We start from the raw sequence: 26665 nt of genomic DNA on the forward strand, positions 1-26665 counted from the left end.
TACAATTAACAACCAGCAATTTTTTTAATTTTTTCTTATGAACGAGTAGATAAAAAAAATCGAAATATAAAATCAAATGATAATTACAGCAATAAACAACTAATTTTTCATTAACCAGTCACCACCCTCACCCGTCTGATTGCTTTTTTCGACCTGCCCCGATTCTAGAATCACTGAACTGATCGTCCAATCATTCCCAACAAATCCTACGAATAAAAATGTTTAGCGTTTATAGTCCTGAAAAAACTTTTACTTAACAAGATTACGATATGACTTATCGGGACTTGAAGACTGTGTGCCAACGACAGATTTTATTTCCCAACGTCCCAAATCTCTTTAATCGAAATTCTAAGTAAAATTTCAAATTACTCCTTTATCGTTTCAACCATACTTCTGTTTGTATGGCATAAGTTTACTAATACTGAACGTTTTTAGTATTAGGATTCACTTCACTCGCGGGTTTGTTCACAACCGACGGACCCAACGACGTATAAGCCCTACTTGGACAAAATGAGTTCCTCACTGAAGACAGCGCAATGCCGAAACGCGTTTTTATTGTTGATGACACTCGACACTTGACGACAGTAGATTTACCCTACTTGAACAATTCAAATGCGTTTCGGCATTGCGCTGTCTTCAGTGAGGAACTCGTTTTGTCCAAGTAGGCCTTATATATCGTTGGGTCCGTCGGTTGTCGCTAGAGGCATTTGCAGAAGGGAAGGAACATTGTCAAGGTGTTCATTGGTCGGTAGTGATGTCGGTTATTTACTTTGAATGTTATTCCCTTGTCGGTTATTATTTGTGCGTTGTTAATTTTTAGTTTTTTTGTTGTATTAATTTCGATGTTGTTTTCTTCTGAACGTATATGCTTTTTATTATGAAGTGCAAACGCACACCAAAAAGTAATCTGTTTGACCATTTATAAATTCGTCTTCTATTGTACGTGTAAGTATTGTAGCATAAGTGCTGAAAAGGCATTCAATAAAGTCTAGTAATTAATCTGGATATAATAAAAACAACATCCATTTAGTTGGTAATATTTTATTTTTGAATAATGTGTTGATTTTGTTCTTCTTTTCCAAACATGCATTACATATTTTAACACATGATAAAATATTCATGGAATTCTTTATTTCACTAAATTCCCTTTAAACATATTGAAATTTCAACAATGCCTTTCGCCAATGTAAAAACAATTAGTCTTGGCCAAAGTCCTATCAACATTTTCAACATCCTCTAACTTTTCAATGAAGACATTTCACATGTAATTATGTATTATACATATTTATACTCAATATTTATATACTTTTATTTGTTATATATTTTTTTAAAAATAAGATATGCAGATACATTTTACATAGAGTGTGCATCACATCATATTTACCATATTTATATATGGTTTACATTCAGCGTGAATTTCGATTCAGCATAACAATAATACATATAATTAGTACTACAATAATACACCCAATTTAAAAGAGTATTTTTCAAAGTATAAACAAATAATATTTCATTTTAAAAAAAGGAAATAAATATATATGCATTAATAATATTACAGATTTATTGGAAAAAGTAAGTATGTACTACGATTCAAATTTCTCAGCAATAATTCATACTATATTTACAAAATGTATATATATATTTATATGTATATGTATACTCTTAAGAGCGGGACATATAAAAAACCTACATCGATTGGGGTTGACAAGAATGATCAGATAAATGTGCAATGACAAAGTTTTGGTTCAAAATACAAGAGATCGTTTCAGAGTAAACGTTCTTTGCTCGAATGACATGAAATGTTCTTTGCTTATTAGCATCGGCAATTGAGGTTTTGATGTGTGTATTAGATTTTATATATTTTGAGGGGGAGGGAGTGAAATAAAAGTTTTTCATTTAACTGATTACATTGCACATATATTTTGTATAAACTTAACACATTGATTACACACAAGCATTATTTAGCAGACTTGTGCTCATTCCTTATTAACTAATTCTTTATAATTCTTTAGTAATGTTCTGTTCTCTTGTTTCTCATTTTTATAAACGCTACAAGATCAAAACGTGAAAGAGAAAATAAAATAATTTTAAATACATTAGTTTATTGTCTCGCCTAACTTTGAGGATTTTATTTTACATCTTTTTTCCCCAAATTTAACGCTTACTAAATATTTGCTCAAACCCATGGAAGCTCTTGTCGTTAATTAGAGTAATCGCTAAGGGAATGCAAATGAATGTAGTTTGAAAATCTTTGGTTCTGGACGACATACTAAGAATTATTTCATTTGTACTAAACATTCAATTTGTGGTTTAAACGTTTCTATATTTCTTATCGACAACTATTCCAAGTTTTTCCCCTACAGTTCAACTAGGAATAACCGTGCGGCAAAAAACGTACAGCTTTCAAGCAACTCGGGTCACGATATTTTGAAATCACGCAATGAGTAGAATTAACATTTTTCGATTTAAAAACAAAACTACTAATATTTCAAAACGAACCTGAGATGTAGCATTTCACAACAAAGATAGTACGGATAAAGAAGAGACGAAAAATGTGTTTGAAGTGTTTTCTTCTTTTAAAACTAATCTCATGCATTGGTCTATTTATTTACAAATTCTTTACTCCTTCGATATTTATAAATTTTTCTCTAAAACAATAACAATATTCTTTATATGATTTTTTTTTGTAATCATTCATAGTAAATTACATGACAAAACAACATCTAGTATCTTATGTTTACAGTTGTTAGCTCAAAAGATAGTTTTATCCATACTGCTTCCAGGAAACCAAGAAATTAAATGGTTAATTACCTGAAAACACAAAATGAAGAACATTATATGCATATTTTGTTAGATTTTTAGAACTTTTAAAAAAGTTTCTTTTATACTAGCAACTATATAAAAAAAATATGGAACAAGCAGATGTAAAACAAGAGGTTAAGGGCCCTTTACACCAACTTGGTGACACCACCAACTCACCTCGATACTGAACCGAGTTCAAATCGAAAATTGGCGTGTTTAAATTTGTCTTGGACTGAGTTCAATTCAACAATTGGCGTATTTCAAGTTGTCTTGAACCGAGTTTAACTTAAAATCTTTTTATTTATTTATCTTTTTTCTTCAATTTATTTTGAGCCGAGTTCAACTCAAAATACTTTTTCAAATAGTTTTTAACCGAGTTCAACTCGAAAATTGCCGTTTTTCAATTTGTCTTGAACCGAGTTCAACTATTTTTTTATTTATCTTTTTTTCAATTTTCTTTGAGCCGAACTCAACTGTAAAAATGGCATTTATTTATCATTTTTTTCCAATTTGTCTTGGGCCGAGTTCAACTCGGGATTTCTTTCAATTAGTCTTGAACCAAGCTCAACTCGAAAATGGGCGTTTTTCAATTTGTATTGAGCCTAGTTCTTTCTTTTAGGTGTTTCTAATCGTCTAAGTAAAATGTTATTTATTTTTCTTTTTTTTTAATTTGTCTTGAGCGGGTTTCAACTGAATTTTTTTTCAATTTGTCTTGAACCGAGTTTAACTTAATTTTTTTATTTATTTCTTTTTTTTCAATTTATGTTGAGCCGAGTTCAACTCAAAATATATTTTTTTAGTTTGTCTTGAGCGGGTTTCCACTGAATTTTTTTTTTCAATTTGTCTTGAACCGAGTTTAACTTAATTTTTTTTATTTATTTCTTTTTTTTTTTCAATTTATGTTGAGCCGAGTTCAACTCAAAATATTTTTTCAAATAGTCTTTAACCGAGTTCAACTCGAAAATTGCCGTTTTTCAATTTGTCTTGAACCGAGTTCAACTAATTTTTTTTTCAATTTCCTTTGAGCCGAGATTTCTTTCAATTAGTCTTGAACCGAGTTCAACTCGAAAATGGGCGTTTTTCAATTTGTATTGAGCCTAGTTCTTTCTTTTATATGTCTAATCGTCTAAGTAAAATGTTATTTATTTCTTCTTTTTTTTCTTTCAATTTATCTTGAGTGGGTTTCAACTGAATTTTTTTTCAATTTGTATTGAGCCGAGTTCAACTCAAAAAAACTTTTTCAATTAATCTTCAACTGAGTTCAACTCGAATATTGGCGTTTTTCAATTTGTCTTGAACCGAGTTCAATTCGAAAATTGCCGTTTTTCAATTTTTCTTGAACCGAGTTGATATCGAAAATAGGCGTTTTTCAATTTTTATTTATTTATCCTTTTTTATTCAAATTGTTTAGAACCGAGCTCACCTGTAAAAATGTTATTTATGTATCATTTTTTTCCAATTGGTCGATTTGTTTATTTAGTTATATGCAGGCATTTAGATTTACATAAATTGTAGCAAAGCTTATTTTTTTGGTGGCATTTTTCTAGGATTTAATTCGCTGAGACATATTTACATATAAAAACTTATTAAAATAACAAATCATCTCCAAAGGCCTTCACCACTTTTGGAAAAGGCATGTTAACCAGGCTTTCATATATAAATGTTAAGAAACCTGGGGTAGAAATTATGTATTAATGGACTAGCGTTAGGAGATAATTTAAGTGGGATTTGGCATAATTAAAGAAAAGGAGATGTTTTTTACAATTTTTTTTATTTTACCATTCGTGTATAAGTTGGACTTTTTGAAGTCATTTTGTTCTTCTCTTCTCTTCGTTTATTCTACGTTATTATTACATTGTAACTGGCGCAGTCTGCAAATTTAGTCGTGGGGGGGGGCTCCAGTACCAGATTCAGTCCTAAGTAGCTGAGAGGGAACAGGTACACATGTGGAAGTGTTTTTCTGTTTAAGATGCAAACGATCATTTGAGATTAGTTTTCATTGACCTTGATCTTTCAAGCCCATTGTTCCAGGATGTGCAAGAACTGGTGGAGCAGGATCAGTCAGAAGATGACATGTCTTCGGGAAATAATTATTAAAGAATCGCGCTGAAGAGGTCAGCATCCTAAAGAAGATATAGGACTGAAAATACGATGCCTACTTTGCAAAACAGCAGCGTTGATCGGATAAATGGCGGGTGTAGAAAATACCTACCTAGACTACGTGATAGGATCAGTAAGATTTTATGATGTGAAAAGGTGAAAAGTAGCATTCAATTTTCATAACAACCCCAGGTGCCATACCCATTTAAACGCTTGATAGAATTTCCAGTAAGACATTCAAGCAGTACTGCTTCAATTAGATAGACGTCGGAATGATGGTCAAGAATGAGGTTCAGTGGTAATATGATTTACATTTTGGTAAGGAGAAGCGTCTCGATTTCTTTTCCAAAAATGGGAACCAGCTGGTAGATAGGATGCGTAACCAGGTTTCTGATTGAAAATTAAGAAAACTAGTTCTTGTGTGGGAGTTGAAGAAAGTCTTGGTTATCCAGCAATATCAAGGATTTTTTCTTTGGAAAGAATCCTTTTTTGGTTCAACAAAATGAAAATAAATCCAGCAAAAAGCTGTTTAAAAAGGCAACACCTCGCAATAGCCTGTTGCATCTACGCTATGGTGTAGTTTCCGATGTTTAATAAGCACAACAGAGATTTAATTCTCTATTACATCCTATTTTTAATTCAATTTTGGAAGATCCTTCGTTATGGTTTCTTTGATGTGAAAAATAATAGTAATATTCTAGGTTACTTTAATCCTTGGCCTACCAACTCACTTTTAATCTTTCTTCTCGTCTTCTGGATCTTTCAGAGTATGCCATTGGGCGATGGGCCTCCTGGGTGATGCCAACATGTCAGACCAGTGGCGCAATTCAGTACCGCTCGCGTTGTAGCCGAGGACCACCTTTCCGATGGGTTCGGATGTGCCGATGCGATCGTAGTCAACGACGGTTACCACCAGCTGCACTTTCTGCAATGGAGAATTCAAAGGGTTTTGAGACACAGTAAATAATCGGTTTTCAAAAAAAAGTAAACTCGATTACCTGGATCTGTTCAAACGGAACCTCGAACGAGAAGGACTCGTTGTAATACGGGTTCAGAGTGCATTTTTTAATGCTGGTTTTTTTCTTCTTCAATCGCTTTCCGTTCTGCATTATAGCAATCTTCACATATGGATCTGTAATATGAATTTATAATGATCACAATGTATTATATTATTAAATAAGTTTTTACAAAAAACGTAAACATATGAAGATGGTGCTTGGAACGTTAGTATAAGTTCCAATAAGTACAAGAGTATTCCAACATATAATTAAATATTTTCTATGTAGAATAACGCATAGTTTATGAAGCTATACACCAACCTTGCATAAAAACATCCAGTCAAAAACATAAAAAAACAATTTCATCTCAACTAGAAACCTTAATTAATTGTAATGTATTAATTGGTCAAGCGGACCACGAAATTAGTGAATTTAATGATTAAAATGAAGTACACTTCACTAAAGCTCTCCGTGGCCATTTCAATTTTCGTCGAGAATCCAATACGATTACACGACATTTGAAAAATGGCAAAAAGGAGGGAAAACTCATAAGGTGGGGTTGAGATAGGAAGTTGATGTCCGAGTGGATCGAGGTCACGATAGCTCAAGTGGTAGAGCAGCGGCGTATCTAGCCGAAGATCGTGGGTTCGAATCCCGTTCGTGCCATTAACTTTTTTTTCATCTCAATTAAAAACCTTAATTAATTGTAATGTATTAATTGGTCAAGCGGACCACGAATTTAGTGAATCATTAGAGAATTTAATGATAAAAAAAAACAACTAAAGATGACAGGCCAAACCTGCGGGAATAAACAGAACAAAATCATCAAAAACAGTCACACTATCTAGAGACTTCTCAACCTAATAAACTATTAATCGTTTGGCACTTCATATAATTGGATATGATGGCTATCAACCACTGCAGCCAGCATGACACTACGATATTTTATGTTTCGTTATTTCAATAAGTACTACACCCATTTATCCCTAGTTTGACAAAACGTTAGGCAACAAAAAATAAAGTTCGGTTTTAAAGCAAATGTAAACGAAGTGTTTTACGCTTCCAAACGGAGAAAGTATATTAGTGGGCAGAATAGTCATTTTATGAAGAATCAGCCTTTTCAGAAGTTCCTCACGCCGTCCGTCGCGACATAAAGCAAATAGTACTCAACTACATCCCTCATAAATTTGACGGTTAACAGGAATAATTTGATTATTTTTACTGAAATTCTGCCAGATGCTTCTTATTTATCATTTCAATACGAATTAAAATTCTAAATTCAACAGTTCTGTTTTAGGTGTACACCTTGATAGTGAAACCCAGCCTCAATAAGGCCAAACAAACAACTAAAAGAAAGAAATCAAATTAAAGGTTTTATGTCTTGCACCACAGTAGCAACCTGAAGTGCCTGTACTACGAGTACGACTGAAGAAAAGACTGATATTCCCTCTCCACCAAACGATGATAATCAAGAAGAATGAACTCTAGGAAGCAAGGGTTTGTGTTCCCCAAACATTTATTGTTTGTTTCTAGTTCTTTAATCCAGTGCAATCGACTCGATCCTTTTCCTAAGAACTGCTAGTTCATTGACTGCCTTTACCACAATTCCCTGGATTTTCTTTGAATCCTATGCTATTGTCCATTACGCTGTTGCTTCGCATTCGGGTATGGGTCCCTGCTTCTTCCTCCTTTTTGCATTAACTACAAATGAACACATCAGTGAATATTCCCATGTTATGTAGATGTTTCCTCAGATGACTGTTGCAGGTATATAGGTCTATGACTCCTCTAAGTTTCGCCCTCTCTAACTGTAGCATGAGTTTGCTAATTTTGGTGAGCGTGACACCATTAACATAAGCTTATGCAGCACGTCTGTAGTTTATCCACTTCTCGTTTTCTCTATTTTGGATTTATGCTGAGAAGGAGGATTTCATGTTTGCTTTTATCCTCCCAAGAATATGTTCAGGGATTATATGTGGTCGTGCAGATCCTCTGGCCTTTTTTTGTTACCCAAAATTCCTTTGTACCCTGATACAGTGCTGATAACAATCACAGTAAAGAAAAACGTGCCTCAGCATGAAAACATGTGTGGAAAGTTCGATCCATCTTGCTAAGAAATTATTCGACACCCACTAGATTACGTGAACTAAATTTTTGAATTGAAACAAAACTTGAAACCTAAAAGAATAGGGAAGGAGAAAAATTCTAACGGTCAAAGAAGAAGCGATCAGAACTGACATGATTTAGGACGGAAGAAAACACGAAGACAGAAATGTTTGGTCACAAATTAAAGTACTAAGAGCCCAAGGTACTTACAACAGTATTAAATCATATGACCTAGCAATTGAGAACGTTATTTATTCAAAATGGAAAGAAAATGCAAAAATAAAAACTGAGCAGTCATGACAAATCCATAGATACCCAGGAAAGAAGGATACAAGAAGCTATCAGAAAACATCACAGAAGAGAAAAAGTCCAAGTCATTAGATTACTGATCTGGAACATCATCTGCTAGCTACGGGGGGCTTGAAAAGAAGGGGTTGAAATTATAGAAGAAAAAGAACAAGTGGATACCCTTGCAAAACAATCAGCTGCCAAATTGTTGATTATTTGCCAGATTGCCATCATGGAACATCGATAGGTTGAAAGTGATGAAACCTGATTCACTCACTGGGTCAAAACAATCCAATCAAACTTTACGAAAGAAAAAGGAAATAAATTCAGAAAACATCAAAGGAAGCAGGAAAAGATACCAAATATTAATAATTTTCTTGCCATTTGGGACAAATCGGTATCTACATGGTGTGTTTATATTCCGTAAGGAAGAACTGATGAAATACATATAAAAAGTTTGTTAAGACAAAACAACAATGAAAAAATACAAACGGATCAGATAATCACACTTCAGGAGTAATTAGGTCTCAACGATATACAATATGTACAAGCATAACAAACATCAGTAACATAAAACTTATTTTAATGTTAATATAGTTAATGTATTTACCAGAAAGACCGCCGACGTCCATTTTCTTCAAGTTCTTAGCCTCGAGGATGACAACAGTTAGTTTTCCAGCTGTAGGAACGTATCGCAACGAGAAGCATATGTCTCCCAGCTTGTTGTCCTAAATTGCCACAAAAGATTATGGCTTTAAAAACGTATTTATAAAAATGGATCAAAATGCATGGGTTATTTTTCTCCGATAAACGGATAAAATTGTGTTTCTCCCAGTTTTTTTTCTTTTTCCCGTCAGAAAACCCGGCTCTAGTCGTGAGTGCTGTGTGGCCTCTAGGTGCTTTCACTTTCTCCTCACCAGACATACGCACTCATTGAATCTATTAATTTACTGTGCTCCATTCGAATGCATGTTGATTTGCACGGCTAAAATTTAAGTGAGACTAATTATTTTTGTGGTCGACAGGTCGGTTTTTAATGGACATTTTAATATTTCAACACTAGAAGTTATACACTATAAAGGTACGTTGATTAACGTCGTTATCTATTAATTTTTAAGAAGTTAAATCAAGCATCTTGCCTAAAAAGCCTTTAAACAATTTTTACAATTATTAATTCATAACTTGAACAATACTCTATAAATAAGAAACTGAACAAAAAATCATCACTATTACTAGTATTCATATCCCATATTTTTTCACATTTTCTTTCCTTTTTGTATTTCGTGACTTATATCTTACGTATGATTTTATCTGTATGAGGATCGTTTTTGCCATGTTCAATATACTACTAATTGATAGAAAAAGGCATAATAAAGTTAAAATACCTACATCGAGTAATATCCTTCTGATTTAGCTTTTAGTTAACTAAGTGGTCTGTTGTAGTAAACTAGTCAATTATGTAAACAACAGTGAACGATAAGATTTTCGCTTGTTAAACATGCTAACATGTTAAAGAATGTTATCCGTAGCTTTTAAAAAAAAGGTGTTCATGCTTCTATGATGAAATAATATATACGAGTCTAGGCTCTTTCCATGGGCATGGGTCTCGGGACATTCGGGGCGTAGAGGCAAACAAAAGGTTGACATGTTGGCCAAAAGGGGAGCCAACACGGACTCTCTGGGCCCAGAACCCTACTGCGGCCTCGCAGCCTGCCACAGAAGAGGATACATCTTAAAATGGATCCTTAATAAGTCCAAAACCTGGTGGAACAATGATACTACAGGTGTGAGACTCGCGGAGATTCATAAAAGGACCACCCGCAAAACTTACAAAATAATTAATTACTGGATGGCAACCGCAACCAAACCAGGATTCTAGTTGGATCCTGCAGGAGAATGCTACTTCAGAAAGCACATGCAACGGATAGGAGTACAGACAGAAGAAAAACTGTGCAGATACTGCCAGGAATAGGAGAAGATCGCAGAACATATTTTATGTTTCTGTGAAGGTGTATGTAGGTGCAGGTTCTTGCAACTAGGACAAGAAAAACCACAAGCAAGATCCTACACCAAGCTGGCAAAGCTTGGATGCTGGTTAATAACCTGAAGCTGGCCACTGAGATATAAATAACAAGGGGAGCACAATAGATCTATTCAGGTCGAGGTGCAGTAGGCCTTGTGGGCGCTTCTTTTATCCCTATCCCTACGCTCTTTAGATTAAAAATAAGGAAAATCATTATTATTCATCCTTTGCAGAACCAACTTGTCGAGTGAGTTAATTGGTTTTTTAAATTTTTCTATGATGAAACAATAAATCTGATTTAAAAATTTTTGTTTTTAAATCGAAAAGGTCTTGCATGGGCATACACTTTGGCCAACAATGGTCGTAGCGCCTGTTACACAGCTCAAGTCCTAAGTGTGCCGCGTTCTACCATCCGCGATGGTCTACAACGGTTTAGGGCCACCGGGAGTCTCGGTCGAAGAGAAGGTAGTGGTTGACCTCGATGTACGATGGCTAGAGACGATATTTTATTGCTCTTACCACACTACGGAACCGTCATTTAACGGACTCCTTGATAGGTAGTCAACTCCGAACGATCCGTAATGTAAGCTTTAAAACACTCATCAAAAGCGTTCATAAGAATAGCCTATTCTTTAGACGTCCCGCATCGGGTTCTCTACTGCTGGAGAGGCATTGAGTAGAAAGGCGGTTATTCGCAAATCAGCATCTCGCTTGGATACTTGAACAATGAGGGCTTTTCTCTTCACAGATGAGTACCGGTTAATCAGATGACCGAGACCGAGTGTGGAGAAGAACTGGAGAACGCTTAGCTTCGTGTGCCATGCGTGAGCCTTTTCAAAGACAGTCATTTATGACAAGGGTGGGAATCAACGTCCAAGTCCGTACCGAACTGATTGTCATACAGAATGGATTTTTGACAGCACACTGAGGAAGTTTGTCTGGAAGCTGTGGTCCATCGGGAGTTACGATCGAAGAGAAAGTTGTGGTTGACTTCGATGTACGATGGCTAGAGACATCTTTTTATTGCTCTTACCGCACTAAGGAACCTTCATTGGACTGATTACTTGATAGGTAGTCAACTCCAAACGTTCCGTAACGTAAGAGCTCTGAGACGTCATCACAAAGCTGAGAGAGAATATCCTGGTCTTTAGACGCCCCGCATCAGGTTCTCTACTGCGGGAGAGGCATCGAGAAGAATGTGACTATGTGCAAATAATCGCTTTGCTTCATGTGCCAGTCACACCCTTTACAAACACAGTGTGGAATCAACGTTCATACGCTTACGGATCTGATTATCATACTGAGTATTATACTTTGATTCCTTGTGAATTTCCTTTCAAAGCATCTTAATTTTAATAATTTTTATTAAATTCATGAATTTTTGATCTCGTTTAAGATTAGGGACAGCATAGTTTAGGTTAGGCATGATTAGGGTAAAAAATTTTGGTAAGTTTAGTTATGTAATGTTGGTTTGTTAGGGGTTAGCGTTAGGTAGAGTTAGGTTAAGGGTTAAGTTAAAAGCAGCTTAGGTTGTTAGACGTGAGTTATGGTTAGGGATAGATTAAACTCAACTGTTGCTTTGCCAGCATGTACTGACCACCTTTTTTAAAAACCCAAGTGGATAAGGCAGGGATCGAACCCGCAACCGTCAACGAAAGAGTGGTACCTCATCTCTCACATCAACGACCCCACATGGTCAGGGATAGATTAGTTAGGTTACGTATGGCCAGGTAGGGTTAAGGTCGTGTTGGTTGAGGGTAGGCAGGGTAAGTTAGAGTTAGGTAGGGTTAGTTTACGTCTAGTTAGAGTACATATCCATGATAAAAGATAAAATATGCGAGTTCAAAGCGAGTTTGAGTCCTTTTGATTCGTCTGACTTGATACTCTACAAAATATCACACTAGTTAACAGACCCTATTAGTGTCACGCGCAGTTAGTTTTAAAATAGCCGATTTTTACACACTTAACACGATTAAAACAGTCTGTGTGAATAAGTCTAGTTCTAGAAAATTTTCTAAGGTGGTAAACATGTTATTTTATGTTTAATTAGTAAAAAAAATTGAAATCTTCTTCACCAGTTCTTTCATAAAATAAATTTAAAAATAGAACAGTAGAGAACAAAATCAGCAATGAAGATTCCTGCCCGATCAGCCATGAATTTTTTTTCTTTTTAAATATCACCTAAAATTTGAAAATGTTTCTCCTTAGGTACAACACCGTACATGGAAAAACAGCTTTTAATTTACACAAAAAACGTTGATAAAACTGAGAGAAGCACAATTCGGTACAAATGCACAACTTGTGATAAATTTGATCAGTTCTCATCCTGCTTTCGACAACAATATCTTTACATACAACAATTAGGCTCAGGATAGTAAATGAATGGGGCCACGTTACACGCACACAAAACGCAATAACGCGACGCCACACAACTAGTTTCAGGAAGCGTACTGGTTGTCGTTCTATGTACAATAATTCAGATGAGTTGTAACAACATGATGAAAAACATGCTGAAGACATATTAACAATGACATCGAGGTATGTTGATACGGTTCATTTAAATGTTTAAACATTTGTGATTGTCGATTTTAAACAAACGAGTCTATAAAGGAGTAATCAACAGCAGGATAAAAATCAAATTAAAATATTAAAATATATAGAATATGGGGTGAACTTATGGAAATCTCCGGTGGTGTTGTTTTCAACAACTAGCAAAAATTAATTGTTTACAACCATAAAAATTTCATGCTTCACAACTGCATTAAAAATATTTCACTGTTTTATAAATAATTTTTAATTTTTACCGTCGCTGTTTAGAAAATTATTCATTGGTGTTTTTTACTTGTTAATTTTGTTAGAATCGATAAAGGGCCAACATTTTGCAAGTTTAGTGCTGTTAATGTTTTTTTCTCAATCAACAATCACATTTGTTTATTTTCAAAATGACTTAATATGCCTTGAATATTTATCGAATTTATAAAATGCAAAACAACTTAGCCAATATAAAGCCCGCTAAGTACTGCCACATTGCTCACAAGGCGCAAACTTTCCACTGTTTTAACATTCCGTCTCCTGACTTTTTTTTTCTTTCCAACAAAATCCACAAATTAAAACAAATAAGCACATCCCTCCATGAAGTTAAATTCAAGTCATTTTTTTTTTCTCCATTTTCAATTGTCTATACAAATTTTGAACCAACAACCAAGAAGCTTCTGAAACTCTAGACTATAAAAGCGTGGCAACTTTACTCACACAAGTTTTTAAAAGCTACTAAAATTTTGATTTGTGACATGCACACATTTTTTTCTGTTTTTGTATTCCATTTATATGTTGTGATTATAATTTTTTTTATTGTCAGGCATTATGTGAACTTTAGGATTCTTGGATTTAACGATCCTGCATTTGTATAAAAGTTAAGAAAATATAATGACCTTTAATCGAAATTTAAAAAAAAACAAGTCAGAATAAATTGTCTTATTCATTCGATTTGTGTAAATTTTAAACAAATACAATTTATTGGCAGAATACAGATTCAGTGCTAGAAATAACTTTGAAGAAAATTGCACTGATAGCAAATACTCGACGCCAGGTAATAGTTTTCTTAAACATTAAACACGTTTTCATACCAACACTCAGTGCTTTGAAAGTAATGTTGCCAACGTTTAATGTACAATGCATTCATGTCACAATTTAATGCTTATAATACCATAAATATATATGTACATGAAATAGAAGAAATAGTAGAGAAGTACCTTACAAAAAACATAAATAAACTCATTGTAAATTAAAACCTTTGCCTTACATTTCATTCATATTTGTGCAGTTGCCAGAGGAAATTTGTAAGGAGTGCGATATGGTTGAGCACGTTATATGAATAACAGAGGCAATAAGTGTTGTATTTTTAAAATTAGGTTCTCTAACACATACTAACATTTACGATAGACCTAATACTGTACAGTTCTATTTCCTAAGGGTTGATAAAAATTGTACGGGGTGGGTGGTATTTTGTCTACGATTTATCTACTTAACTACATTTTCTTTAGAGAACAATTCACTGTCATCTATTTATACATGTTTCTTTTTGAAAAAATATATATTTATTTTTAATCTGTGTTCAAAAAATAAAACAAAAAATATATTGGTCTTTCTAAAAAATAGTAATCATTGGTTGATGTTAGAACAGGTGTTCGATTGAAAATCAAAACAAAACGAAACAAAAGTGATACTAGCCCAACGACTGACGATGAAAATATGAAAGAAAACAAAAGTGATGTAATTTGATAAAAATGGTTGTGATACACCAATAAATGTATATTTTGTTGTGCTCGGCCTAAACAAACAGTGATAATGCACATGTCATGCAATGATAACATTCATCTAAACGTTCATAGAAAATAGTTTTTGTGAGAATATTTACATGCATAATGAAACTCTTTGCTAACAAGCAGTATATTTTACTTCTCGATAGATATATATAAAAAAGTCATAATCAGACATTACCTATATCGATCCTGGATCTAAAAGGTATAACAAGAGTAAAGTAAGCATATTAAACTTAAGTAGAATACAATATACCGTAATAATCCTTACCACAGCTGACAAGTGTATAAGGCAAAATATTTAGTTTAAGAATTTCCCTTATAAACCACAAAGAATTTCATATATGTTGTTTTTTCTTTTTGTTTTCTTGTAAAAATGTAAAATTAACTTTTGTACGCAAAAAGCACCACACTGCTAAACAAACATTGCAAACCAGAGCACGATTATTGGACATACATAGAGACGGACAGACGGACAGACACTGAAAACTCTCATGCTGATGGTGTGTATACTTACGTGGTCACGGATGTAGCGTCATCATGCACCCGGTTACATAACCAAACACAGGCCATAAGCAGAGAGAGAGAGAGAAATATCGGGCCAAAAACAGAGACAAAAAGAGAGAAAAACCAACATGAATACACAGTATGCTATTACGGCAAATCGCTCCGCCGCAAGAGCAAAGCTTCATTGCATCAGTAACCCTCTTCATTTCCATAATGGGCAAAAACATTTTATAAAATGTAATATTTTTTTCTTGACAAAAAAATAAAGGGTACCTGATGCAAATGTTCTGTAGATATCTCTCATTATCTAATTGCAAAGCTCTGTATGAAATTAAGAAATTAAACAATTTGTGAATAGCAACATACAATTCAATTGCTTTGTAAAGTAAAATCAATTGATCAAATGTATAATAATTAACAAACAGGGATAAAAAAAATACGCCTTGAAATTTTAGACTAAAAATTAAAACAACAGAAATTAATTTCAAGTTGATCTATGTACTGGATAGTCCCAAACAGGCCAGACTCAATTATCTATCAGACAGTAATTGACGTGGTGATCACAAATATACTATATAATCCTTCATAGTTCGTGGTCCGATTGACCAAATAACTTCTATTAATTATTTAATCTTTATGTAAGGTATTGGCTGAAGCGAAAAAGTTAGTGTCACCAACGGGATTCGAACCCACGAACTTCGGCTAAATACGCCGCTGCTCTACCACTTGAGCTTCATTTCAGCCAATACATTACATAAAGATTAATTAATTGAAAGAAGTTACTTGGTCAATCGGACCACGAAATATAACGGATTTAATAAGTAAATCTTCATTAATGCTCACCGCGGCCATTTCGTTTGTCGCCGAGAATCAAATTGATTACACGACATTTGAAAAATGGCAAAGAGGAGGGAAAATTCGAAAGGTAGGTTGAGATGGGAAGTTGGTGTCCGAGTGGATCGAAGTCACGATAGTTCAAGTGGTTAGAACAGCGGCGTATTGAGCCGAAGGTTGTGGGTTCGAATCCCGTTTGTGACATTAATTTTTTTCATTTCAGCCAATACCTTACATAAAAATACTATATAATCATGGTCAAAAACCCTTAATTTAATTTTTAAGACCAAAAAACATCATTTTCCATACATTTTTGTTAATAGCCCAGTAAGTGGTAACTTTTGTCAAAAAAGTAACAAAGTAAAAGTTATGAAAAATTATAAATTTCCTTTAAAATGAGCCCTTACCAGTGATTTTTCGCTTTAGGAGTGAGTATCAACGGATAAGAACGAAAAAGCGGATACACGATAGAACAGATTAGGAACTTTTTTCTAGATAGTACAAAGTAAAGTGTTTTTTACTGATTATTGAGTATTAATGGCTGACTACATAAGCTCAAATCTGCACATGTATGTACATATAAACACACGTGTATAGAGTTGAACCTTATGAGCCAATTCCAGCTTTTGTTGTTGTTATTTACAAGAAAATTACCGGCACACGTCGAGAATCACCCACCTCGGGTGTTGGCAAGGTCAGACCTCGGTCTTATCCTTCCATGAGCTGAGGTTCTGCTCCAGGCCAACATAGTCATAGCAGCCCTCAACGAATCACACTCTCACTCACATGTTAAATACATTCTTTCTTATTGACATGCCATTCACTCAATTAGGGCGATAATCGATATTCCATCACAGTTTACACTATTTATGTAACGGACCTAATTGATGGTGGATGGGGTACTCAACAAAACTATCAGTACTATATACAGAGAAAACCTGTTTCCACCCAGAATCGAAACATAGCGTCCAGGGGCGGTCAACAGGTCATATCAGCTCCAGCATTTTCTAAACTTAAGAACAACCTCACTCTTAGTCATTCTTAAATATATTCTTTCCCATTTATATACCATTCTTTCAAGTACTCCAAATCCTGCATCACCTTTTACATAAACTCGATTAGGTACTTGTTATTATACCATCATCCCTGCCACACTAAACATTCACGCTAATAAATACATTCAATCTCAATATGTACAAAAAGAAACAGAATGAGATATATACACAGCTTTACAAAAAAGGTTGCGCTATAAACAATAAAATAGACCTGTTTCTTCCAGCATTCAGAACGGAGGAACCAGATAATCGCTGCCGTGCTCAAACCATGATTTGCACCTTTCAATTGTGTGAACACATCGACCAACCTTTCTCTACTTGGAGGGCACAATCGCGGCCCAAAGTAAGTGACCGTGTGTCAACCTCACTTGGCCTATCCTTAATCGAGTTAGGATGACCATTCTTCCACGAGTCAGGTCCTCCGAGGGTCACCCATCAACAGTACTCTTTACATGCGAGAGCTTCTCTGCCATTAGGACCCCCGACGGTGCTACTTTCTAATCATGTTTTTGAATTAATTTTTAGCCTCAGTAGGTACGAAGGTTAGGACTCCAGGCTTAGCCGCCTCCTCCTGTTCGTTACCCTCCAGACCGGTGTCCGGGTATTCAGTATTTCTTTTTTATCATGATTTTATTGTAGGTTAGCACTTTGTTTTACAATTAAGGCTTTAGAAGAGTATCCATCATTTTATAAAATAAGTTGTTTATGACTGTTTATCTTAGCCGCAAAGTTTAATGAAGTATCCGTTAAAAGAAATGTATTTTTCAACATTTTTATACAATAATTTGTTTCATAAAAGTTAATAAGTTCCGAGAAATTTACAAAAACGTAGAAACAAACAGGTTTTTTGGCCGTACAAATTAAGAGAAATTTTTTTACGAGAAGAATTTTTGCCCTGGTTTTTGTGGCATCAATTACTGAAAGATCACAAAGCCTGCCCTGGAAATTTGGGACCACCCTGTGCAGGAAGTAAAAAGCAAGAAGGCAATAGTATAAATAATACTGTAAGATTTTTACATTTGATGAAACTTGAAACTATTTTGAAGTTTAACATCAGCAATTTTTATAACATAAGTACTTTTATGTTGTATGGATGTGCAAATTTTTACTTAAATGGACCAAAATTATGTATCTATGTTGTTATAAGAAATATCAGGTCACAAAATTATAATTTTGTACTAAAAAATAAAGGATAAGGCCAATTTGAAGAAAAGAAAAACACTCAATTTTTCACCAAGAATCGTCAATTATTTTTAACTATTCAGAAAATTATCAAATAAAGGTATCAACTTACAAAACTTAAACTTATAGTTTAAGCCATTGTAATGAAGTTGCAAGTTGCTACTTGGAACGAAATCTACAACACGTCCATTCATTATCGGAATCGTGTTTACATGAAAGGCTTTGTGAAGGAAAAATCAAAATTGTTTTATTACAAATCGGTTCTTGACTGTTGGTTGGATACAAGTTGATTACAATAAGTAGAACTTGGTAGTTTTAAAGTTATGATGATAATAGATTTAAAGTCAACTTCTTCGAAAATTTTATGAAGGAACTGATTGTTTCTTTTATTTCAACTTGGCCTTATCCCTGATTTTTTAATACAAAATTAAGAAGCTATGCATGTAAAATACATTGGTGATAACGAAATTTATAAAATGGAACAAAACATGAATAATTTTGTCTTTCACACTGACAGCCCAGTTTAATTAAATTGATAAATTGATTTTACTTTTATTATATAATATATCCATTCAATTGATTCTTATGATATTAATGGTTCTGCTTAAATATTGTTTATTTTCTTATTTCTTAAAAAGCAATTCTATTGTATATAAAAAAAAGTATAAAAATTTATGTACTTTGAATCAGTCTGACACGTGAAAAGTATACAGAATCATAGAAAAATATATTCAAAAAACTGCAAGTAATCAAAATGATCGTAATTAAATGAACGAAATACAAATGCATACATCCTAGAGAATGGAAATTAAATTAATTTTAAAATAAATCGATTTCAAATAAAAAAATTGCAAAATAGAAGTAAAAGTATATAAAAATTTATAACGTGAGTAAAAATTCAAATACATAATGCAGTAGTTTACCTTATAAAAAGTGGGTTTTTAATGTGTTGTTGTGCCAGTTAAAAAAAAATTTTAAATGTTTCTCTTTAGATTCTTTTGTTAAAAACATTCAATACTTACCTTTCCTAATACTGTCGATACATATTTTCTAAATAAAATTCTTATTAAATGCTATTTAAATTAAACGGCTTGATTGTTTTAAATGTAAAAAAAATAAACGAAGTATTACATTCACATTGTTGATGTCAAATCTAAATGAAACTAAAATCCATCTACGATTTCGAAAATAAGAAAAAGAATAATCATCGCATATTATTTTTGTCAAATGTCCTTGTTAAAAAAATATATATTTTTAAATCTTGCAATATTACAAAGTACAGAAAGAATTTGCTTAAGTGCATGAAATAATAATAATAATTAAAATTTGTAACCAGGATGCAATCAGTCAGCATAAGATTGAATTAAAAAAATTATAAAACTAGGTATGAATAAATACATAAAAAACAGTATAAACAATCTAAAATGATATTGTATAGTCAGAAAAATCTACTTGAAGGTTTTTAAGCTGATAACATGCAAATGGAATGTGAGTGATGAAAAATGGGAGAAAAAACGAAAAAAAAATATACAAAAATCAAGGTTCCAATATAAACTACGTAAAGGGACTTTGTCCAAAGTGGATAATTTTTAAACATGTGAATGAAATTCATCCCTTGACTTTCTTCTGTTAAATACAGTAAAACGTAAAAAATTCTAAAGAAATAAACAATGTAAAAAAATTAAATTTGAAAAAAAAATTGAAAAAATACTACAATGATGGTAATAAACAGGTTCTATTGTGAATTTAATTCATTGAACTGGTAGTGCATAATAACAATTTTAAAAATTATGGTAACAATAGCACGGGAAATACCATACAATTTTAATTAGATAGCAATTGATCGTTTTCAAGACTGGCGAAAAAAAGAGGGGACTTAGGGTGTTTTATTATCTGAAAAATCAAGACACTTGCTAGCTTCGCCATTGCGCTTAAGCATTAATATTATTTTTAGATATAAAAAGGCCAAAAATATGAGACAAAAGTGCTATTGTTCAGCAAGCAAAAATATCTAAAAACTAATAATTTATCCGGCGTTTTGAGAATGAAAACCTAGGATAAAGTAAATCAAAAAGTGCAGGGGAAATAAAAATCCGTTTTTAGTGTGAAAAAATAAATAATAGAATAATGTATTTTCTAAACAAAAAATAAAGTATTCGATTAAAATGTATTGAACCACTTGTTGCATCTTTTTCGGCAATTGTTGCGGCTTAATTTTCTAAATGACATGTTCTCCTTGAAAAAGTTTAAATTTTATGTTATTGCCTAATTAGAAGACTTAATCGTAAGATTTTTTTTCCTGTTGAGGATTAACAAAAAGCTGCTAATGGAATTTTGATTAAGAGAACTCCAAAAAACACGATCTTCACCGGTTTTTGGACCGTGATTCAATTTATTTTGTCGGAAAAAGTAACTATTGACCCCACCTGTCCACCTTCTCCCTCGACGCTCTGCAGTTCCTTCCATTCTTCGATCGTCTGGGCCAAATCGACCTGGCAAAGCGGGACTTTGACTTCCCCGATCTGATCGTGCTTGCTGAATCTGTCGAAATCGAAAATGGCAAATACGAGAGTCTTGTTCATAGCATCGGCATATGGTACACTCTGAAACGAAAATGGAATTGGCCCGGGTCGTAAGATCACAATCAAACGCGCGGATAGATTACCTTGAACGTGAACGTTTCGTTAAAAACTGGGCTGAGCGTTTTTCGATGGACTTTGGTCTCGAATTTCTTCTTTTTGTCAGGCAGCAGATAAACTTTTACGTAAGGATCGGAAGTGCCGCCCATGTCCAAAGCGGGTAAATCTTCAGCTTGAATGACCGTCACTGAGAGGCTGTTGTTGTTGAAATCGTATTCCAGCTAAACAGAAACGATATTCTATAATGGAAACGTCACGAAAGCCGACAAAACGAACCTTGTACTGCAGTTTTCCGAGTTTCTGTTCACTTTGCTTGCTCTCTCCTTCTTCCGCAATTTCCTCCGCGTTCTCCGTTAGCTCTTCCATATCCGGCTGAACCTAGTTACATGTATTAATGTAATCGACTTATGTTAGTTAACCGTTCCTCTTTTAAACCCAAATGCTTGCCTTTTCTTTGTAGGCGGAGCCGAGGAGTTGGACCGACTTCAGGTCCACTATCCCTTTGCCCTTCTTCCCATCTTTTGATCTCCTCTTTCTGAAACATCGCCTGATACAGCAGAAGCATATCAGCAATATCAACACCCCAATGCCTGAAAAAAATTAAAATTATATAGGAAAAGATTCAACTAGAAAAGAAATTCCTCATCAGATACTCCCATACCAACCGACATATATGACAAATAAAATCTTTAAAAAAATTATTAACAATATCATTATAATAAATGTACTGATTTTACAGACAACTATCAACTCCGTATATAATTCTTAGATTTTGGAACCCACCGACTAAAATAGAGATGATGACCCATCCTTCCAGCCCTGTCTCTTTCTTCAATTCCTCGACGACAATTTGCAGTTCGTTAGGACCTTTAGTTGTTGGCAATTCGGTCGAAAGGCCCTCATCCGATGTCGAACCTATAAAGCACAGTTATCAGTATGTTTTTTGCTTATATAGGCAAATAATGAATAGGCGTTTTCGACTGACTTGCTTCTGGCAGGAAGGTTGTCACCACCTCTTTTGTCTTGGCTGCCATTTCGAGCGGTGCCGGTTGCGCGGATGCTTCAGGAACGGGTGCCATCGTCCCAACTTCCTTCGCCACCTCCCTCACAAAACGGTTCACAGAAGGCGGCATTATTCTGAAACAAATCGATTTATTGAAAAGTCATGTTTGTTGTTCTTGTTTTTTTCCATAGAACAATTTATAGTAAAACAAATCAATTAGAAACAATGTACAGCGAGTAGGTACTTAAAGAAATCAAAAGGTTGCTAGTTGACATGATTTTAAAAAGTTAAAATAATAAGTAAAGCATAAACTATAAAGGGACTTTTGCTTCGTTGTTACAAGTTTTTTGTGAGCCGTTTTATCCTCTCTATATGAAACCTTCCAATATCTTTCCATCACTTAAGGCTTATTCGATTTAACCTATTTTTCATTCTGAAAGCAGTTAAAAAGCATCAAAGTTACAATCCTTTGTATTTTTTGGCACTTGGTGGTTTGTTACTCTATTTTCAAAACTTTCAAGCTCCTTAAAGTTTACCACTACACGATTCGTTTCCTCTCTGCAGAATAGAGCTCATATCCTAAGGCAATATCGAAGAAGAGAAGCGGTAAGAATGAAGAAACAAGCAGCACCAATAACCCCTGGTATTTTTTCGTATTTGGTGTTTGTTACTCTATTTTCAAAACTTTCAAGCTCTTTAAAGGTTAGCACTACACGATTCGTTTATGCCATAAGGCAACAACGAAAAAGAGAAGAGGTAAGAATGAAGAAACAAACAGCATCAAAGCTATAACCCCTGGTATTTTTTCGTATTTGGTGGTTTGTTACTCTATTTTCAAAACTTTCAAGCTTAAGGCTTAACTTTAAAGGTTAAGGGAAAAGATATTAAAATCTTTTCTGACAGTCAGGATAGTCTTAGGGCATTACAAAAAGATTTGTCAACCTCACGACTGGTGGAGGAAACTATAGGTCTTATCATGGAAGGTTCTAATACTGCGTTTGTCGGGCCACAACCGGTATTACCTCACTCTATGAGCACAGCGAAAGAGAGTATCAATAACTGGGGCATGAAACAATTCCTTAGGGAGTGGAATTTATNTATATATATATATATAAAGGTTAGCACTACACGATTCGTTTCCTCTCTGCAGAATAGAGATCATACCAAAAGGTATCGAAGAAGAGAAGAGGTAATAATGAGGATACAAGCAGCATCAAAGCTATAACCCTTTGTATTTTGTGGTATTTGGTGGTTTGTTACTCTATTTTCAAAACTTTCAACCTCTTTAAAGTTTACACGATTCGTTTCCTCTCTGCAGAATAGAGATTATGCCATAAGGCAACATCAAAGAAGAGAAGAGGTAAGAATAAGAAAACAAACAGCATCACAGCACTGGAACAAATATCAATCGATGATCATTCTGAATTTTAAGACCAAAATGTAACAACCTCTATTGCGAACCAACATATGCAGGAATAAAAGCAAACGAAGGATGTCTTGGCAAAACAAGGAGCCGCCACATGCCTATCAAGAGTCGAACATAATATGAAAATGTAAGAACATTCAGGACAAATCGTAAGGCTTTATATTTTAACAGATTTCTTGACGGGAAATATGGGCAATACAATGGGCAACTGAGAAAGGTTAGCACCAAGGAACATAATAATTAAGACCTACAACACAATATGCTTAAAAATGCAGGATTAAGCAAATGACTCATAATCTTAACAGGTTTCTTGATGGGACTCAATGTCTTTCTGAGAAAGGTCAACACCCTATCTTTTGATGACCATAAGCAGTCAGATTTTAATACGTCAAGAAAATTAAAATTGTTTTGGGAACTACAGCATAGTTAGCAGGAACTACAGCATTAACAATTGCTAAACAGTGGACTTCAAATTTTAAGAGATTTCTTGATAGAACACCATATGCCTGTAAGAAAGATCGGTAGAAAAACAAAGAAAACCACAATACATCTGCAGTCAGAAATTGGTACTACATGAAAAGGGAAAGTGTTTTGTGACTGAAAACAACAATACAACAACAACTATTGAACAAAAATACAACCCAAATTATCTTATAAAATGTAATATCTTATTAAATCAGAAGAACCGTATTGCGTAGTATTGGTCTTTCCCAGATGTCAGTCTGCAGTGTCCCATCTAAAAACTTATGCTTAACCTCTTGAGTTTTTGCTTGTTCTTGGTTTCTCTGATGCAGGTTTTTTGCGGGTCTTATAACACATTCTCTTCTGGTAACACCAGTCCCAAATAATATCTATTGTGAATGTACTTTACTTGGTTCTGACCTTTCTTACACGCCCATAGGTTGATGAGCGTTATTTGAAGTCTTATACCTCGTGCCTTCAATTTTAATGCTTGTTATGTTAACGGTCCCAAAACACTTTCACTTTTCTTAAACACTTGATTATTTATTCATAGTATATTGATTGTTTTTTTAAGGTTGTGATGTCAGTCCCAAAACACATTCCCTTTTCGTGCAGCATCAAAATAAAAAAGCATATTTGTCTAGTTCACTAGTTTTCGTGGTCCGCTTGACCAATTAATATCTTACAATTAATTAAGGTTTTTAGTTGAGATAAAAAAATCAGTGTCACGAGCGGGATTCGAAACCATGATCTTCGGCACAAGAGGTCACGTTAGCTCAAGGGTAGAGCATCGGCGTATCTAGCCGAAGATCGTGGGTTCGAATCCCGCTCGTGACACTGACTTTTTTATCTCAACTAAAAACCTTAATTAATTGAAAGATATTTGTCAAGGTTTCCTCTGCTTCTTTTCAAAATAAACACACACCCGCCGTGCAGCTTGGTGATGTCCTTGTTCAGTCGCCCATTGAGTCCTGTCAAGAAACCAGTTAAAATTTCAAGTTTCTTGACATATGGATTTGAAATAGTCTTCAGATCTCAAAACACTTTCCCTTTCCTGAGCACCACAGATTATGAGCATATCTATTGGGATTTACTTTCCTTGGTGCTGGCTGACTTTTCTCAGTTGTCAATTTGTGTCCTATCAGGAAATTGACTTGTTAAGTTGAAGGACCTAGAAAACTTTCTCTTCTTGTAACAACAGCTTGAAAGCATATTTCTAGATCACAAAACACTGTCTCTTTCTGTTGAGTGTAAAAACAAGTCGGTTGATGGTTTCCGTTGCTTGGTGCTCATCTATTTTAGGTGCCCTTTGAAATTACAATTTTTAATGCTTTTTATGCTAACGGTCCCAAAACACCTTCTCTTACAACACTTATTGTTGTAGCATGACGTCTAGCATGTCTGTTGAGGTTGATTTTGTTTGGCGATGACCTTTCTCAAATGCTCATTACGTTTGTTGTTCCCTGTCAACAAACCTGTCAAGAAATGAAGTCGCCTGCTTGATCCAGCATTTTTAATGCGTGTTTGGTTGTATCCCAAAATACTTAAATTTTTTTACAGGACTACAGATGGAAATGTCGGAAGAAATCTATCTTGGATATCCTGTGCATTTTTTAAAGGATCAACACGTCACGTGTGCTTATCTTTCCCAGAGGGCCATTAATTCTGCGGTACCCAGTCAAGAAAACCGACAAGACTTGAAGTCATGTTCTGCTTTGTTCTGCGTTGTTGATGCATGTTGTGATTAGGGTATCGATGCACTTTCTTTCCCAGATGTAGCCATTTTCTATTATTAGCAAATAATCGGTTCACGTACAAATTTATCGCTGGTGTTCTATAAGAACAAAACGGAGGATACAATAGTTTTTACAGGGTTTAACATCCTGAAATCTCATTCAATCAATCAACTCAAAATGACGTTTAGTTAAAAATTTAAACTAGATACTAAAAACACTCTTGGAGCAAAACAATAATCAAATATTGAATTATGAATAATGCAAACCATTCGATTACAATATGTTACAGCAAGTCAAGTATAAAACGAATGTTCTATTTTTCCGACTGTCATCAAAGCAAAGTATTTTTGACATGAAACATAATTTGCTTGTAATTGTTGTTCAGGTATGTTGAGATTCTGTCAAGCTTTCATGCATTCCATGTCACGACCATCATTAGGCCAATCTCAATTAAATTAATCACACTGTTATTAAGTTCGAGTTTGAAACCGCTTATAAATGATCTTAGATTATGAATAGGAGTTGTGCGAGAGGTCAAAAGGTTGTATGCGATTTAGATTATGTTTGGGGATAGATTATCGCACCGTCGAATCGAACAGTTGTTAAGTTTATAAATAATAAATCTGACCTTTTTTTAAGTCTCTGGAAGGAAAAACGTCGACATCTCTTTTATTGAAAGGTAATCGTGAAATCCCGTTATACTTACATAGGACACGACCCACTTGTCCTAGCTGCTGCAGAAGGGTTACGCCCAATCAGAAGGTCTGCCCGACCTAGGAAACTGAGCTTTTCTCTGGGCAGACGCACCCGATTTGACGTCACTGACACGGTCACCAAGGGAACATCCGTGGGCGTCTTTTATCGATAAAAACGAAATTTAATCCCATCGTGTCGTGTTGATCCGAGTAGTGGAATGTCTACGTTTACATCGTGGTACGACGTCCGGAAAAGTCATCAGGCCGGAAAACTAACCCGAGCACGAAAATTCTAACAATTGACCCGCTGTCGATACTAAAAGTCGATTCGATTTAATTCCACCAATCTCGTCGTTTCGTTTATATTATAAAACTTAAAACTTGGTTTGACAACCCATATAGTATTCATGTGTGCTAGGTACATATAGAAAGTAATGCAAGCAATATCTTTCAGAAGGGCTTTACTTACACCCGACCTCGGATGGCGTGA

At 34.5% G+C, this 26665-nt stretch overlaps 1 protein-coding gene across 6 annotated transcripts in view; it reads right to left on the reverse strand.

The window, feature by feature from the left end:
- Positions 1 to 1025: 1025 nt before the first annotated feature.
- The window catches only part of LOC106670255 (synaptotagmin 1), a 33054-nt gene continuing 7414 nt past the window's right edge, over positions 1026 to 26665 (reverse strand). For 2 of the 6 annotated variants that reach the window (XM_014400428.2, XM_014400427.2), the window contains exons 2-11: positions 21839 to 21990; positions 21637 to 21768; positions 21301 to 21443; positions 21130 to 21231; positions 20880 to 21074; positions 20641 to 20817; positions 8905 to 9022; positions 5901 to 6034; positions 5634 to 5827; positions 1026 to 2811 (exon numbers count right to left, since the gene is read on the reverse strand). In XM_014400428.2, the coding sequence (XP_014255914.1) occupies positions 5636 to 5827; positions 5901 to 6034; positions 8905 to 9022; positions 20641 to 20817; positions 20880 to 21074; positions 21130 to 21231; positions 21301 to 21443; positions 21637 to 21768; positions 21839 to 21986 (1341 nt within the window). In that variant the 5' untranslated portion in view covers positions 21987 to 21990 and the 3' untranslated portion in view covers positions 1026 to 2811; positions 5634 to 5635. Of the gene's footprint in view, positions 2812 to 5633; positions 5828 to 5900; positions 6035 to 8904; positions 9023 to 20640; positions 20818 to 20879; positions 21075 to 21129; positions 21232 to 21300; positions 21444 to 21636; positions 21769 to 21838; positions 21991 to 26186; positions 26336 to 26665 lie in introns of those variants that run through there. The other 4 variants (XM_014400432.2, XM_014400431.2, XM_014400430.2 and 1 more) reach the window with 4 other exon arrangements.

This window comes from Cimex lectularius, unplaced genomic scaffold (genome assembly GCF_000648675.2).
Source record: "Cimex lectularius strain Harlan isolate CLEC.00 unplaced genomic scaffold, Clec_2.1 scaffold94, whole genome shotgun sequence".
Taxonomy (NCBI): Eukaryota; Metazoa; Arthropoda; class Insecta; order Hemiptera; family Cimicidae; genus Cimex; species Cimex lectularius.